Genomic DNA, 18,551 nt, shown 5'->3' on the forward strand with positions numbered 1-18,551 from the left:
ACATCTCATGCTTGTTTAGCATTTCTCTAAATGCTGAGAACATAGTAGATGTTAAATCAAGACTTGCTAAAATGAACGAATGAATGAATGCAGAGAGGCATCTCTTTCTTTTTTATTGTTAACCCCTCACAGCAAAATATGCTAATAGTGCCCTCTGCTGCTGACTAACGATTCTGTGTTTTTTACACAGTTGAAAAGCAAGTGACAGAAAGCTCAGTAAAAGGAAATAGGTAAAAATTGTGTCTTTCAAGGTGCTTGGCACAAACAAAGTATCTGTAATGTCACAGTGCAGACAGAAAGCTAGGCTATCAGAAGGACCAAATGAGGTGGCTGCAGAAAAGACAAGCCTCTCTTTTCTGGACTGCTGATTGACAACCAGCTTGGAGTTAAAACACTCTCAATTTTGTAATTTTGTAACAAGTTTCTTTTCTCCTGTGCCCCTGCCCTAGCAATAAGTGCGTTATTTATAATCAGAGACTATTTCTAAATGTAACTGTATGAAAATTAACTTTGAAGGTTCTGAGGTTGATCAAGGGATAATGCACCAAAAAAAAAAGGCAAGGCAAAATATTGCCAGAGAATTTGCAGTCCTATTCATTTTCCTTCATTTTAGGTGTTCTGATATAGTCACAAGTCATTGTCTTTTAATGATTACCTGCTATGTGTTCGGCTCTTTCCTTTTATAACCTCAATTAATCTTTCTTCTTTTCTTTCTTTTTCTTTCTTCTTCTTTCTCTTTCTTCTTCTTCTCTTTCTTCTTCTTTCTCTTTCTTCTTCTTCTTTCTCCTTTCTTTCTTTCTCCTTTCTTTCTTTTTCCTTCCTTCTTTCCCTCCTGCCTTGCCTTGCCTTGCCTTGCCTTCCCTCGCCTCGCCTCCTCTCCCCTCCCCTCCCCTCCCCTCCCCTTCTCTTCCCTTCCCTTCCTGACAATATCTCCATATGTTGCAAAGCCTTGTCTCAAACTCCTGGCCTCAAGTGATCCTCCAGCCTTGGCCTCCTAAAGTGCTCAGATTACAGGCATGAGCCATCATGCCTGGCCAATTAAATCTCTAGCTAATTTATGAAATAGACATTACCAGCCTTTTCTTTACAGATAAAGACACTGAACAGATGTGCATTAAAGGCCAGTAAAAGGCAGAAAGGGCTGCAAGTTCATGTAACACAAAGTCTGCACTCTTCTCTGCAATTCCATAGGTTCTCAGTATGGTCCGCTGCTCTAGGAGTCAGAGGACCTGGTTTTGAGTCCATATTTCTACCAGTAACATTTCAGTAAAGCTGAGTAACTCACATTTCTCCAACTCCAAAATAAAGGGCATAAGGTCAGGTGCTTTCTCAAGTCCCTTCCAACTTGGAGTCAGTTGTTTGCAGTGTCGTTCATTTGCTAAGCTATAAATACAAAGCACAATTGTGGCTATGATTCTTCCTTGGGGTCCCTACCGTGGACTTGATCTTCCCTGTCTAGCCTGCTCTGATGAGTTAAACGCTGACCTCAGATCAATAATGAAAAGCCCTCTGTGCTGAGTTTGACGGTCATTCAAATATCATTCTATTTAATTTGTAAATCCTTCTACATATAAATGACGTGTTTTGACCACAGCGTTCAAGGCATGATAGTCTATTTTATGCTGATTCTGAAGGTAGGGCAGTTTTAAGTTTTGGCATGCCAATTTGTCACATTTGACATTTTTGACAATCAGCCTTTAGCTGGTAAGTGGCTTGGTGGGCAATGTGTCCCTGGTTGATAGGCACACCCCGATAGCTCACAGTCTCCAGGGACAGCCATCTCTGCAGCATGCCTAGCCTTTGAAGCGGCTCACGCGTTCTTCAAAGCAAACTTCCTGGTACAGGGAGCAACATCTGATGTACTTTTATTACCCTTAGAGACAAAAAAAACATCACTCAGAAGCCAAACGTCTGCAAGGAAAAATCTGTACCCTGTGCTTAGCCCTGCGGCCTGGAAGTTCAGAGAAGGCTGAAAGTGCTGCCTGTGAGGAAACCAGGGCATGTTTAGACAGAGCTTTAATCATGTCTGACCAACTCAGAGCAGTGGCAGCAGCCATCTTGCTGAAGATGTCGCCTCCTTCTGGATTTCCACTGGAGTGTGGAGGAGTGGGTGAGATCTAGTGTCAGATAAGCTCATAATAATTCCTAGTGCTTCCTAGTTTTTCAAAACATCAAAACTGCAAAATATTCTTAGAGAGTTCAGCAACTTTTTTTTAACTTAAGGAACTGACATCTACTGACTTTGACTTCTTTCAAATTATTTATCTATTCTGGTGTTTTATTTTTTCCACTGTATGAGAATAATAATCACATCTATTGGGATGTCGTGAAAAACTTAGCAAACCCAATGCTAAACGATGAAGTGGACTACTTTCCCAGAAATCTTTACTCTGTCTAGGCAAGGGAGCTTCAACAATACCGCCCATGCCTGTTCTTTACTTAATACTATAGTAGTAGCTAAAGTTAGAATAAATTGCAGATTAAGACCACTGAGAATCCAGCTGTCCTAAAAGATGTTTACACCTTTATCTTGGCTGCTGAAGGGGTGAAAATCTCCAAGTAGTCTTTATTTAATTAACCAATGTTAACTTCAAAGAAATATAATTCTGGTTCATATTACCTTGTGAAAAAAAAGTCCTGAAATTCTGAACTTGAAATATAATAAAAATTCTAGCACCTATTCAGTAAATGTTGCTAAACACTGGACTATCGTGATAGACCAGAATATTACTCCAGTGACCAGAAGCCTTGAAGTCAGCTTCTGAGCCTCAGGGACTCTATAATTTATTCTAAATCTAAGTAGTCTGATTGCCTAAGACCTTCAAAGGCATTCGCAAAGTTTAACACACCAAAAAACAGGTACAGAGAACCAAAAGGGCGATTGGATACTTGTTGCTTTATGTCCTATTTGACCCTTTGGTTTTAAATGAGGTAAATTGCCCCAATTAACTCCTGTTGGAGATGGTTTTCTTTCAATGATTCCTTCTGTTCCTTGCTTGACATTGGAAAAGATATCATTAGTAAAGCATGACATGGCTTTCGGGTTTTATTAAAAGACTGACAGTTTACCAAATGCTAGGCTTTTCAGACAACACACCTGTGTGCTGCAATATTGTCATTATTCCCATTTCTGAAATGAAAGTGTAATAATTTGAGTGAAGTAGATTAGTTCCAGGTCATGTAGGGCAGGAAGTTTCATGGACTTATGGGCAGAAGAATATGCTGCTGGTAGAGCCCATTGACTTTAGTCTGAACGATGAATTCACGTCAGCTGTTTCTGATAGTAGCTGCTCCTCTGCTTTTCAGAAAGAAGTTCAGTCCTTCAAGGCTTCACACTACCCACTTGAATAATACCTCCCTTGCAAGTGAATACAATAAAACTTACTCTTTAACTGGTATTTATTAAGATTTTCACAGCATTCATTAAACTGCTTTCCCAAGGCTATCTCACTCCACTCCACCCCAAAACACCAACTTTCTGAACTCTCATTTTCTCTGAAGTCTCAATCCTTTAGAACCCAAGAAATCATTCAGTTCAAATGCAACACTTTTCAGCTGAGGACACTGTGATGCAATGAGAGGTTAAGTGGCTAATTCCCACATATTGGTGGCAGATCAGGCAGGCCAGATCCAGCTCACCTGTCACCTTCTCTCCAACTTTTCCCTACCACTAACCACTCCTTTCCCGCTTGCATGACCTTTCCTCCTACCGCATCACAATCCTCTGCCGTAACATTCACCTTACTTTAAGTTGATCATTTGTTTACATCTTTTTTTTCCACTTTGAGTTCCTTAAAAGAAGGGATAACATTTTATTCATCTTTAAATGCCTCCCTAAGCCTACAACTGCACGGCCACTCAAAAACTCTCTGCAAAATGAATTAATACATGACCAGGGCTTTACGACATCACCTTCTCCATGCCTGTTTGTTTTTTCCCATTTACACAATGAAGATGGCATTGATGTGTCTCTCAAGATAATTATGTAGTTACATATGATTGCTACGCGCTTCAAGACCATAAAAAAGCTTTATAAAGCCAACCACGATTACAACCTTTGAAACAATGGAATATGCGATTAACAAGTGGAAAGAGATGAGACATACCAGGTAATGCTTATTGTCCATTCCCTATTTCTGCCTCCACCCACCACCAGGTAGTAACTCAGAGGTAGAAACATAAACTTGGAATAAGAGAGGAGGGTTTACCTCGGGTCTGGATAAGGTTATTAGGACCGATGTCATCACGCTGCCATCATGCGGGAAGGCACCTAGGTCTGATGAGAGAGGCCCGGGGCAAGATTCCCATATATATAGGTAACACTCAATTCACTGTTGAAATGAGGCTCAAATCAAGAAGGCACTTGGCCTTATCTATTCAAAATTGATTCACCCTTCAAAAGCAGAAGATATCAGATAATTAGAAGAGGGACTGTTAAGGTAGAAAGACTGTCAAATTCTAGGCTACCCTGGCTCTCCTCTGTGGCCATTCTACCAAAAAAAAGAGACGGTACAGCATGTCTTATTCACCTTTTGTTCTCCCTTCCCTAAATGTACCATATAAAATGACTAGAAAACGTGTGTCATATGTTGACTAAATGAAGCATTCATTTAGATTTTCCTCCCCAGCAACATGTCAGGAAAAAAAAATGATAGGAACATCTTGTTTGGTTATTTTTATTGCAGGCCCTTAACAAAATTTTTGAAGCCAGAGGTGACTCATTAACCCAACTTTTTACAGCTGATGCCATCCATTGTAGAGCGAAACAGAATCAATAGTCAGATTGTTCCCAACTTGGCTTTGCCCGGCCTCAGAGGTCAGCAGTGGGCACAGAAAACACCGTGAATTACAAGGAGGAGGAGATAAAGGGGAAGCTCTGACAGAATGAGTCTGCAGCTCCAACCCAGCAGTGAGCTCAATGAGTGGTTGATGTTACTTGTTTTGATGTGTTTGAAGAAATCAACCAGATTCAGAAAAAAAAAAAAAAAGGTCTATATGTCTCCTGTTGGAAACATCAAATTATCTGGGAGTACAGGATTTGTGGGTGGGCAGTTGGAACTTTGTGAGACGTCATTTCACATCACAGGCTTCTTGGCAGGAGGCAGAGAGGGCTTGTAACACGGACTTGTGGTCTGGAGTTTTTGCCAATGGCTCCTGTTTCCCTAAAGTGCTCTGGATGTGGGAACAGGTCAACGTTTTCCCACTTCTCAGCCATACCACTGTCGGTCAGCTCAGAATGTTTAATGCTTTGGCATAAGGAACTGGTCAGGTGGCCCCCATTACCTCCTTTCTTGACGTCAGTGAAGGAGTCTTTCCCTGTGGCTCTCTTATGTGAAATAATTCAGCATTTGTACTTCAATTAAAATTCACAGGTATATATTATTAAATAGCACTGACTCATTCCGTGGCTTCTCCTCAGCTGAGGAAGTGCCAAAAATGTTATGATGTTAATGATGAAGAGTGCATTAAAAGTCTTAAGAGTGCATTAAAACTGAGATTTCCGTGTCAAACAATGTACGTTCAGGGCTGTGAAGAAAGCACTTCGCACATCCACAGTATCACTCTGTCCTGTGTCAGATTTTTCTAAAGAGGAAATTTAAGTTCAAGATTCTTTTTGCCTTTGAGGGAGAGAAAAATGATACCTGACTAGAATCCTCTTCCCTTTTGTGAGCTCCATAAAAAGAAGTTCAAGGCTCACGGTATGTCTTTAAAAATAGGGCTGAATCAAATTGAATAATACAACTCGTATTTAATATATCACAGAGGAGAGAAGAGGAAGTATGCCAACATACATCCCTCAGCAGGAAAATAAAAGAGGAGAAAAAGGTTTTCTTGATTTTGTAAAATCAGACTTTTTTATTCACATTTATTATTTTATATTTAATATGCCTAGAAGCATGGCCAGAGGAGCAACAACCCTGGTGCTCTTTTCTCCCTTCTGACCCAAAAGACTGTGCTTCTAGCTCAGACCTGGACACTCTGAGCCGAGTGACCCCAGGTAATCACCTCACTCCACTGCTCTCCATGTCCTCATCTGCAAAATGGACATCACAATCCATGCCCAGAATACCTCCTGGGGTTCCCAGTGTGTGAACATGCTCTGTGTTATAAGCATTCAAAACAAGAATATAGGTGAAAATAAAAGCTTTGTGACTGCAGACTTTTCACACAAGGGAAGGATCATCACCAAGACCAATGGCAATTCCTCAAATAACACAGATGAGATGTACTGTTCATACACATTGGACTATTTAGCCTAGGCTGACTCAAGCACATTCAGCACTTTGTGAGAATTAGGAAAGACACCCTTTCTGGAAAGATATAGCCCTTCAGGTCCATAGATTGGTAGGCAAGTACCATCTCTGGGCAAATAGAATAAGACATCCCTTCCACCAGCTGGACAAAGCCCTGTGCCAGGGTTCCAGCCCCCACGTACACTCCCGCAGGCATTCTTGCATAACCAAGTTCAATAGTCCTGGCTTTAGCTCTGGCTCTGTTGCTCAAATTCTGTAACCATGGGATCATCTTTACCACCTCTAAGCCTCACTTTCTACCCAAAAAGAAAGATGAAATTGAATTGTGATTTCTACACCCTCCTTCAGCTGTAAAAGCAACAAACGTCCTAATGGGCTTTTCCATCCTTCTGCACAAGGGATTATGTACCATACGAACTGCAATTTCTAAGCTTCACTTTTTTTTAAGTCGTCTGATGACACTCCCTAAATATTTGAATGAAATTATGTATGGTTTGATGTGGAGCAGATTAAGAAGTAAATGCTTTAGTATATACATGATGTTTCAGGTGTAAAGCAACATGGTTAACCAGCAAAACAAGAATAACTACCCTGTGTCGTCAGCAAACGGCACAATATGTGGCTCTAACACAACATCTATTGGGCCTTCACCCACTTTCTGTGGGACTGAATATAAGAATCAGTAATGAAGTCCCTGCCTCTCCCCTAGTGCCCATTGCACCCAGGAGGTGGGAACTTTAAGGAGCCAAACAAAGACTGTTTCTGTGTTGATGCCTTGTTGCCAGAAAACAGAAATCAGATCCTCACCCAGATCCTCCAATCGGCAAATCTAGTGCCAACAAGCTCTTCACAGTGGGAGGACGAATAGCGATCTACCTTTGCAAAGCTCAAGAACTTTTAGGCTTAAATTTGGGTTTAAGTTTTTAAAAATCAGATACACACATAAAAAACCCATTCACGGCCGGGCGCGGCAGCTCACACCTGTAATCTCAGCACTTCGGGAGGCCGAGGCAGGTGGATCACCTGAGGTCGGGAGTTCGAGACCAGCCTGGCCAACATAGTGAAACCCTGTCTCTACTAAAAATACAAAAATTAGCTGGGCATGATGGCAGCCGCCTCTAATCCCAGCTACTCAGGAGGCCGAGGCAGGAGAATTGCTTGAAACTGGGAGGCAGTGGAGGCTGCAGTTAGCCGAGATTGTGCCACTGCACTCCAGCCTGGGCGACAGTGAGACTCCGTCTCAAAAAAAAAAAAAAAACCACACACACACACACAAAAAACCATTCACGACTCTCTAAATGTTAGCAGAAATAAATTTGGTTGTACTTGTGACTATTTCTAAAATGGTTTTGGTTTCTTTTTTTTCTTTTTGCTTTGTTTGTATTTTGAGTAGGAGGGAGGGCCTTGTTACAATCAATTATGTCATTTTCAGAGAAGGGAACTAAAGTCTGGAAAGGGAAAGAGAGTAGTTCCATATCACACAGCAGGGCATATTTGATAGGACTGGGAGTATAATCCAATGCTCTTTCCACTTTCCCATGATTAAAATACAACCAGAAGGTTTAGTAAAAAACAGATGGCTCATACATCACTAACTCAAATTTTCAATTTCAATGGATGAATGTTCTTACCACTCACCAGATTGTAAACGGCAGAAAGTAAATCTTCCCTCCACCACTGCCCATCATAAAGGCATGTGATCTCCCACGAGCGAATGATAAAGTCTTCCCTAGGTTAGAAGAACCCCATCCCCCATGAACTGTGCCTTTGTAGTGTCTTTCTTAGAAGTGGGACCTGGAACCAGGCATTCTCTGGATCAATGCCCAGTTTGGTCTCCATCTCTGTTCTTCAAGAGCGGTGTTCCCACCTTTCCTGAGGCCACTGCACCAGCAACACTAGTCATGTCCCAATGTTGCCCCTACAGTGGTCCCAAAAGCTCCTATGTAATTACAAAACCATTCTGTGAAGATAAACCAAACATTTGGGAGAACAAAAATAAATGCCAGATATTAAAATAAGGCTCCCTTTATTAAACAAATCAGACAAGCACAAATCTGTGTGCTGGATAGCAGCAATGAGGAGGGGCCCCCAAAATATAAGCAGATGATGGTTAAAATCAATCAGAAATTTATTTTTCTTATGTAAGTACAAAACACCTCTTTTCATCAGTGGACCCCACTCCTAGGCAACCTGGCCATGGTGCCTGGATGCAGGCAGTATTCAAGATTTTCTTCCAAAGTCACCAGGGTGAAAAGCCTTCTACTACAACCTCTACAGGACCTTTTAAAGTGTACAACTTATAGGACAGTCCTTTCTGGAGTACTGTGGAGGGTGAATCAAAGCTTCCAGTGTAAGTTTATCGTCTGGTGAAAACACCAGAGCCAAAAATTCCACCAAGGCCCTGGAAAGACTGGAGGCCCCTCTGTCTCATACAGTAATCATCCATGAGATCTCCAGGAGCCTGGGTGATCATTACGCCCATGATACCTGAGGCAGCGTGGACTCTGCCAGGGGCTCCTCAGACCCAAAGTGGAGCTCAATTTGGAGAGTCGGAGCTCATGGCCGTTAGCACCTAAGGTTGTGGCTGAAAGGCACAGAGCAAGAAAGGGCTTCAGAGACCAGGCACAGGTTAATTTTAGAACTGGAGCACACATGAGAGTTGTAGTTTCACCACCAACAAGCTTATTCTCTCTAAGCTTTTGAATTTGCAGCAAATTGTGTGTGTGTGTGTTTGTGTGTGTGTGTGTGTGTTTGGGGGAGGAGAACTGGGCTTTGATGGATACATGAAATGATGAAAAACCAAGAAAGAGAGCTGGGTGTGGTGGCACGTGCCTGTGGTCCCAGCTCCTCAGGAAGCTTGAAGGATCGCCTGAGCCTAAGAGTTTGAGGCTCCAATGTGCTATCATCACATCTGTGAATAGCCACTGCCCTCTATCCTAGACAACATGGTTAGACAATGTCTCTAAGAAGAGAGAGAGAGAGAGAGAGAGAAAACCAAAACAAGAAAGATAGATTGATAGATTGAGTGAGGCAACACAAGCATCCTTAGGAACAGAAGGAAGATCTGATGACTGACATTAACCTGTTAATTTATACCATGGCTCTGTACAAAAATAAAAAGGTTCTCATAAGATTAACAATTTAAATAAATATTTGATAGAACATTCTTTCTCATTTTTATAGCTCATCTTTAGGGTTGATATTCAGTTCATGCTTCCCTTGCTGTTCTTGATCCAGAATTGCAATCACTTCATCAGCCTGTATTCGCTCCTGCAAAAAAGACAATTTACACATTTCTGTTACAAGCATAATAATCAGTCTCATCAGCAGACGCTTCCCAAACACTTCCTGGCATCCATCTGTACATGGGTTGATGCTAAATCCAGTTAAGCATTGAACACCTCCTCTTCATCCCCAGACTGATGCCTTCTCCTAACGTTCCTGGGTCCTAAGCAATTACTTTCTAAGATTTCTCTCCTGCAAAGAACGATTGTATGTTCAACTGCTTCCCACCCTTTCTAATTCACGGCCCCATAGCCATCTCCAACTCAGTTCAGTGGTCAAGCTGAATTCACCATTTTCTCCCCAAGAACCTGCTCTGTTCTTCACATAGGCTCTCTCTCAGTAAAGACCAACATTGCTCACCTACTTGCCTTAAAAGCCCGACCATGGTTTCCTGCATCTGATAAGCCACCTACTCTGTTCTATCTGCCGTCTCTGCCCCTTTCTCCTCAATGCACTATTGTTGCCAGAGTTTAGGTCAGGGTTTCTCAATTTTGGCCTGATTGGCATTTTTAGACCAAATAATTATTTGTTGAGGGGTGGGAGGGTGGTGCTGCCCTGTGCCCTGCAGGATGCTCAGCGACACCCGTCCTCTCTACCTACCATAGGTGTCAATAACAACCTCCCCCACCAACCCCCAGATATTGCCAAATGTCCACTAGAGGGCAACATTGCTCCCTCTTTTTTTTTTTTTTTTTTTTTTGAGATGGAATTTTGCTCTTGTTGCCCAGGCTGGAGTGCAGGCTGGAGTGCAGTGGCTCACTGCAACCTCTGCCTCCCGGGTTCAAGCGATTCTCCTGCCTCAGCCTCCCAAGTACCTGGGTTTACAGGCGCCCACCACCATGCCCAGCTAATTTTTTATATTTTTACCATGTTGACCAGGCTTGGTCTCAAACTCCTGACCTCAGGTGATCCACCCGCCTTGACCTCCCAAAGTGCTGGGATTACAGGAGTGAGCCACTGCGCCCGGCCAATCGCTCCCTCTTAAGAGCCACCATTGCAAGCCCTCATCATCTCTTAATTACTGCCGCAGCCTCCAAATTGCTCTCCCTGTTTCACTACTCACCCTCACATGCTTCTAATGAATCCTACTGGCTTATATCTGATTATATCTCTTTCCTGCTTACAACTCTTCAACGGGTCCCTACTGCTTGAAGTTTCAGGTTGACTTTTCTTGGTGTGCTTATAAGAATTTGCCTTATACCTGTCTCTCTTCTTATTCATACCTTTCTCTCTTCTTTAGGTTTATTTTGTCTCTTTCTCCTCACCTTACACTCCAACTTCTTAACTTACCTCAAGCTCCCTGAATGTAACACTTTCAAAAGAATTCCCTAATCTGATTCTGAATTAAGTGTTTCTCTGGATGTTCCCATTATATGCTACGCTTTCTTTTATTCCTCACATTAATCCATCAGCAGGTCCATTGGTCTACCTCCAAATTGTATCTCAAACCTTCCATCTCATTTTACCTTCTCTGTTACTACTCCAGTCTAAGCCCACATGTTAGCTAAAGTGATCTTCTGTATCCTGTAACTCTCCAGGACTGGAGGAGATGTGTGTGTGTGTGTGTGTGTGTGTTGGGGTGGGGGGACTACAATGACTTTCCACTAGTTAGAATACAATTCACATTTCCTTATCAGCCTGTGGAATCTGGCTCCTGCCTCCTCCATGTCCTCTACTGATGTCACTCTCCCTCTTGTCTGCCACATTCTAGATGCTCTGGCTTCGTTTCTTGACGACTCCAAACATCTTATTTTCTCTGGGCCTTTGCAGCTTGTCCTCTGCCTGGAATACTCTCCTCCAGACATTTATCTTAGTGGACTTCTCATTTCTGAGGTTTCAGCTCACATGTCACTTGTTTGGCGAGGCCTCACAATTTGCTGCTCCTACCCTTTCACTCTGAAATCAGTTGTCTTGTTCCATTTTCCACACATCATTGGTCACTATCTGAAAAGTCTCTCGATTATTTATTTTATGTATTTTTTTTTTCTTTTTTTTTACTTTTTTGGGATCTGTTTCCTTCCACTGGAATGTAAGCTCCAGAAGAGCAGGGCATCTTATCTTCTTGGTCACTACTGTATTTTCAGTGCTCAGAAAAGCCACTGACATGTGGCAAGAGTTCTATTTTCTTTGATGAGTAAATGTATAAATGGATGAAGCCTTCTCTGTCTAAAATGCCTCTCCCTAAAGAAATTGATCTTTTAAAGCTTTTTTTCAAATGTCATCTCCTCAAAGAAGCCTTTTTGGATTGCTTTTTTATATCCCTCAAACCATACGTTTGCTGCTAAGGATTCTTACCAAACCTTGCCTTGTGGTTTAATTAGTTGGGTCCTTGTATTATTTCTCCAATTTGACTTCAAGCTCCTTGAAAATAGGAATTATATCCTACTCGTGTGCATTCCCCATAGGCGATCTTTAACACAGTGCCTGGGCACAGTAAGTTAAATAAATAACTATTTTTATGAATTGAAAACAAAGCCCCTTTCATGCAAGAGCTTGTAATAAAAAGGCAACTAAAAGGCCCAGATATATTAAATAACAGAAAACTAAGTTACTGCCACATCTAAATAAAAAGCCCGAGTACTACTTTACAAATATAAGGAAAACAATCTTTTTTTTTTCTTTTTGTGAGACAGAGTCTCACTCTGTTGCCCAGGTTGGAGTGCAGTGGTGCGATCTCGGCTTACAGCAACCTCCACCTCCTGGGTTCAAGCGATTCTCCTGCCTCAGCCTCCCCAGTAGCTGGGATTACAGGCATATGCCACCACGCCTGGCTAATTTTTGTAATTTTAGTAGAGACGGGTTTCGCCATGTTGGCCAGGCTGGTTTCGAACCCCTGACCTCAGGTGATCTGCCCGCCTCAGCCTCCCCAAGTGCTAGGATTACAGGACTGAGCCACCGCACCCGGCTGAGGAAAACAATCCTGATACTTAACAAATCGACACACATACAAAGCTTTCACATCTGTTGACCACAAGAAATGATTGTAATCCTGTCTCTCATTAAGGGAAAGAAATTCAAGAGCTGGAACCAACATATATGAAGCTTCGAACATCCTTGCATCCTTAAAAGGATGTTGCTAAATACTCCTTGAGAACTGAGACCCTTTAAAGTAATTCATAATAAGCATGAGAATCGGCCAGCTCTAATGACTTGTTCATAGGTAGGCATTTTTTTTTTCTCAGAGATTCAATCTGAAAAAAGACGTCTAGGCCAGGAACTCCAAAACTCTGCTGCTGCACGTTACAATCACCTGGGGAGCTTTTAAAACTCCTGAAACACAGATGTTAGTAGTTTGTAAAGATCAATAGATGATCTCCACGTGTAGCAAAGAATGATTCACAGCCTGGGCTAATTTAGCTGAGGAAAAAGTTCTGGTCATTTCCCACTGTGGCCACTAGATGCCGCTACGGCCTGAAGACTGGAGAGGTTTTCTAGTACTTTTCCATCAGAGGAAGGGACGCTGGCGTTGATGTTTCCTGATTACAAAGGAGCAAAGAGAACTAACTTTGTGTTAGCTTATTTTGAGAGAACAATACCTTCGAAGAGAGAGTTTGGATATTGAATGATGAAATAGATTAAATGTCTGCTGAATTGAATACTAAAATAGTGAGGTAATATTTCAATAATTTTATCTTCACTGTCTACCCATTTACGTAGGTTCGTTAGTTTAAAAAAAAAAGTGCTTTGATGGAATGCTAGCATTTTGGAGATGGAAAATACCAGGATATAAAGTAATAATAGGGGAAGGCAATTGTTTGCTGCCCCCTTGAGGTTTTCAGGACTCTGTGCTCTGATCCTTTTGTCAGGGCCTTTCTTTCTTTTTTTCTTCTTCTTCTTTTTTTTTTTTTTTTTGAGACAGAGTCTCACTCTTGTCGCCCAGGTTAGAGTGTGGTGGAGTGATCTCAGCTCACTGCAACCGCAGCCTCCACCTCCTGGGTTCAAGCGATTCCCCTGCCTCAGGCTCCCGAGCAGCTGGATTGCAGGTGTGCGCCACCACATCCGGCTAATTTTTGTATTTTTAGTAGAGATGTAGAGATGGAGTTTCACCATGTTGGCCAGGCTGGTCTCCAACTCCTGACCTCAGGTGATCCACCCACCTAGGCTTCCAAAAGTGCGGGGATTACAGGCGTGAGCCACCGCACCCAGCCAGGGCCATTTTTTCTATGCCTGGCTATCGTCTTCGCTTCTAGGTCTGAGCTTATAGAAGTTTTCCTTGATTCCCTGCTACAAAACGTATACTGTTCTCTTCTTACAGCCTATTTACTAGCTGTTTTGTCCAAGCTCCTCATAGTCCAGGACCTTGTTCTGTTCACCCTTCTACCCCTAAGGCCTACCTAGCAGAGTTTTCAAGGCAGATAATAATAGCTCTTCTGTACAATAAAAGGTCATAATAGGTCTTTTGTAAAATATGTGAAAGAATGGCTTAGGGAATGTGGGCAAACACTTTGTGAGTTAGATTTGATGGTGAAAAGTATACGAGAAAAACGCATTATTTTTAAATAGTTTCTGATGAAATTGGATTCAATTTAGGAAGCTAAGAAGGAAAACTGGATAGAATGCCAGTTTTAAGAATAGAATTTCATAGCTTCATCAATACTTAGGGCTGGAGAAGATCTGGAGGTCATCCAGTTAAGCCTCTGCTATGATGTTTTAGATTCCATTTCAGCGTTCCATGCCAAGCAGTTGCCTGGGCTTTGATTGGAGCCATCCAATCAGTGCTTCCAAAGCAGACAATTCTGCCAAACTGTGGTGACTATTTGAAAGTTATTCCTTGTGTTGAGCCCAAATTTTCCCTCCAGGGCTTCTACCCATTGGTCTTAATTCATGCCTCTGCAGCTCCACAGGTAGAGACTATGACATCTGCCCACGGGCTTCCAAAATGATGAGATCACGATCTCCTCCTAGCTAAGTGTCCTCAGCTAGTTTGCATACAATAATATTGAAATACTTAATGGAATAACAGTAATAAGTAATAATAATCTTTGAGGTTTCCTTGCCCTCTTTTAAATACGTTTCATGAATGATTCAATACTACTTCTGATGATTTGCGAGAAAACAAATCAGTCTTCTGGGTGACCAATAAGAAGTGATTCCTCCCTGATGCCACAGGGTTGTTTTTGTTTTTGTTTTTGTTTTGAGACAGAGTCTTGCCCTGTTGCCCGGGCTGAAGTGCAGCGGTGCAATCTCGGCTTACTGCAATTTACGCCTCCCAGGTTCAAGCGATTCTCCTGCCTCAGCTTCCCGAGTAACTGGAACTACAGGCGCATGCCACCACATCCAGCTACTTTTGTATTTTTAGTAGAGATGGGGTTTCAGCATGTTGATCAGGCTGGTCTCGAACTCCGGACCTCAAGTGATCCGCCCGCCTCGGCCTCCCAAAGTTCTGGGATTATAGGAGTGAGCCACCACGCCCAGCCTTACAATTTGTTAATAAGCTCAAGACAGATTAGTGACTATCAAATATCATTGACACAGCTATTTCTACAAACAAAATATGTTCTTCACTTACTAGAACATATCTGATTAAGAACTGCCTTTACCCTCTTCTTTTCCTCAGATGAAGCAATTTAAAGGACTTCTCAGATAAAGCAGCTCATGAAGCAAGCCTAACTGGCTTTCTGGGTGGGTGAGAAACTCACCAATTCTCTATAAAGTGGGTCCAAGGTGAACCACAGAGCCACAGCACACCTCTTTCCCTTGGTGACTGCCTTCACCCCATGAGGGTTCTCTCCTCCAGATGAGAAGCTGATCATGCGCCCACATTTTGGTTTTATAGAGGCCTGAGAAAGAAAGCAAAAATTAGACTTTCAATCGTTGTATCATAAACATTTCCACAACTCCTGCTTCTCTGGCTATGAGGTTATTTGAGTTAAGGCCTGAGGCGAAGAATAAAGGAATCCTAGGACTGAAGATGATGTAAATCATCTCAATTTTCTCACCTGTAAAACAAAGGTAAGGTCAAAATAATATATACCTCAGAAAATAAAAAAATGTTCAAGTAAAACGTGTAGCAAAGTCCATATACATAGTAATCATTCAATACATGCTATATGATAGCCTGCAAATTCAAAGAAGGCAAAGTTTTTCTCTCCTAATTCATTTCTGTAGCTTTCGCACTAGCAAAGCATCTGGATACAAGGTAGGTGTCCATTCCTTACTTGTGGAATTAACAAACAAACAAACAGGACATCTGCGGTGCTGGAAAAGTTGTTACTGATCTAGGTAGTGGTTACATGAGTGTATACGCTTTCTAATTTTTAAATTGTACATTCATGGTTTATGTGCTTTTCACAGTACAAACATTTTTAAAAGTCAAAAGTCATAATTCTGTATGATATTTCATTTCCTTTACACTATTGTTTCCCAGTGGTCGTTTAGGCATTGTTTGAACATCTCCAGTGGTGAGAACCCGACACCCCTTGGAGTGGCCTATTCGCCATCGCCTTTAAGTGTTTTAAGACTGACACAGTCCTTCGCAGCTTATGCACTGCTCAGGTGGAGCTGTCCACAGCGTTTAGGTAGAAGAGTGTAGTGAGAGAAAAAGAAATAGTGCTGGGCTCACTGAGCTAGGGTAGAAGATCAAACAAGCTGCCTCTTCAAATCGAATGAGCTTAAGCAACTGAATATTAGAGGCCTTGCCTCTGTGTTTGAAGAAGTGTCTCATGTGAGTAGAGTTTTTTGTCTTTCTTGGGAAATACAGAAACTTTATTCATTCCTCTGTATAGTTCAGAAAAGTAAAGTAAAACCAAAAAAACGTGGCACTACCATTTTACTAGGTGAGAACATGGACTGGTTCTCACTAGCCATTTTCTGAATTGCCTTGAGTTGACATATGCCCATAAATCTTTGGTTTCCTTCTGCATAAAATGAGCTGGCTGGTTTTTCACTGCTAGCTTCAGGAAGAATATTTGAAAAATTTCTTAAAGTCCTTGATTGCTACGTAACATAGGTACTCCCGGACTATGTGACTACACATGGAAGGTCAGAGGTAGGTGGAGGAGTCAGAAAGCCAGAGAGGTGGGTGCATATGTGTTTATGTGGGCACGTGTGTGTGTTTATGTCTGTGTGAGCCTGCAAGTGTGTGTATATGTGACTTGTGTGTGAGTGTTAAAGGGAAAAGCAGAAAAAAAGTGGTCAGTTTCTTGTTACTCTCCTATTCACAATAACTGAAGAGTGATTTGTCTTTGCTGGAATTGCTTTTCCTAAACAGCTTTACCAAGGCAACTGTTCTGATGTAAATCTAGAGAGTTCACGAGTTAGTCGTGTCCTCAGTATCAATCTGATTCTGTTTTTCTGGAGAAGGAATTTGTACATTTCCACATAGAAACAGCAAAATAAGTGAAACGTAAAACCTATGAAGTAGGATAGAAAAGCCTTCTGAGGCTGGGCATGGTGGCTCACGCCTGTAATCCCAGCACTTTAGGAGGCCAGGGCAGGTGGATCACCTGAGGTCAGGAGTTTGAGACCAGCCCGGTCAACATGGTGAAACCCGGTCTCTACAAAAAATACAAAAATTAGCCAGATGTGTTGGTGGGTGCCTGTGATCCCAGCTACTCGGGAGGCTGAGGCAGGAGAGTCTCTTGAACCCGGTAGACAGAAGTTGCAGTGAGCTGAGATGGTGCCACTGCACTCCAGTCTGGATGACAGAAAAAAAAAAGAAAGAAAGAAAAGAAAGGAGAGAGAGAAAGAAAGAGAAGGAAGGAAGGAAGGAAAGAAAGAAAGAAAAGCCTTCTGTAAATGGCCTTGGGATGATGGAATTTCAGGTTTTCTGGGCTGCCCACTCCCTGGGCGCTGGTCAGGACTCACTCAAACACGCATTTGCCAATGTTTCTATGTGATTACCAAGTCTTGGTAACATCTTATAAGACTAAAGAAAGGATGTGGGGACAAATTAGTATTTTCTTTCTTCTGGAATTGAAAGTACTTTTAAACATGAATAACTTTGGGAAAGTTTAGGAAAAGAAGCTGTGAACTGCGCGAGGCAGTTGGAACTGATCATAGGCGTGGATTCACAAGGATCTCTAAGACCCATCTCATCACACAGCGAACATCATCTGTTACATGTCAGGTATCTGGAGGAATAAACAAGCTTTAGTGAACCTGCTTCCATGTGTGACATTGTTTCTACAGTAAAAATATGTTATGAAGTTTAGATAAATGATTATAAACATACTTTTGTAACACAGCCCCATTTATACTGAATTTAATTTTTCATGAAACAAATGGAACTCATTAAATTTTATCTTCTTTGAACCTGCACAGAGAAACCAACATCCTTCAATTCCCAAGTCTCACAAACAAATGCTGCTATTGAAAAGAATCCATGTATCTTCCAAGTAAACTAAGCATAATTTAAAATAATCCTTTTGCTTTCCGTCTAACTGATGATTGATTTAGAAAAGCGTTTGTGCTGTAATTGTCTTTAATAAAAGTAAAATTTCAGCCACCTTTTAGATAATTATACAACTTCCAGATTTTTCCAAAGTAAAGGACTCAGAAGACGTTACTTCCTTGTGTGGCCTCAAGTTATGCCATTTCTCTGCTCCATTTGTCCCTCCACAGTCAAAGGGAAACTAAAACAGAAAAATACCCATTTTTGTTGTTGTTGTTGTTGTTGCTGGTACTAGAATAAACTTCCTGTGGGGAAGGATAAGAACTGCCTTATGTAAGAATTTTAGTTATCTACGTTATTCCCTAAAATGCCATTGTATGCATTAATATGAAGTATTGAGGAAATAAATGTGCTCAAACAGGAGCTTTTGGATTAAAAATTTGTTTAAATCAGTTTTATTTTTTTAGGGGAGGTTAGATTTTGGGTTTTTAAAAATAGTTATAGATTTTAATTAAAACTGTAGCACTCTGAAAGGAGAATATTATCTGCTTTCACATCTTTAAAAAGCAGAATTCCAGTTAACTTGACATTCAACAGTTAATGAAACAGGCATCCCTTGCTTTAAGCATCAAGCATTTCCAAATACGGCCACTAGATGGAGGAGAAGCAAAGAAATCTTT

At 41.6% G+C, this 18,551-nt stretch overlaps 1 protein-coding gene across 3 annotated transcripts in view; it reads right to left on the reverse strand.

The window, feature by feature from the left end:
- Window positions 1-8,364: 8,364 nt before the first annotated feature.
- Window positions 8,365-18,551, reverse strand: part of P3H2 (prolyl 3-hydroxylase 2) — a 164,968-nt gene continuing 154,781 nt past the window's right edge. For all 3 annotated transcript variants that reach the window (XM_054482456.2, XM_063662557.1, XM_063662556.1), the window contains exons 14-15: window positions 15,179-15,319; window positions 8,365-9,524 (exon numbers count right to left, since the gene is read on the reverse strand). In XM_054482456.2, coding sequence (XP_054338431.1) covers window positions 9,432-9,524; window positions 15,179-15,319 — 234 coding nt within the window. In that variant the 3' untranslated portion in view covers window positions 8,365-9,431. The remainder of the gene's footprint in view (window positions 9,525-15,178; window positions 15,320-18,551) is intronic.

This window comes from Pongo pygmaeus, chromosome 2, assembly GCF_028885625.2.
Source record: "Pongo pygmaeus isolate AG05252 chromosome 2, NHGRI_mPonPyg2-v2.0_pri, whole genome shotgun sequence".
Classification (NCBI taxonomy): domain Eukaryota; kingdom Metazoa; phylum Chordata; class Mammalia; order Primates; family Hominidae; genus Pongo; species Pongo pygmaeus.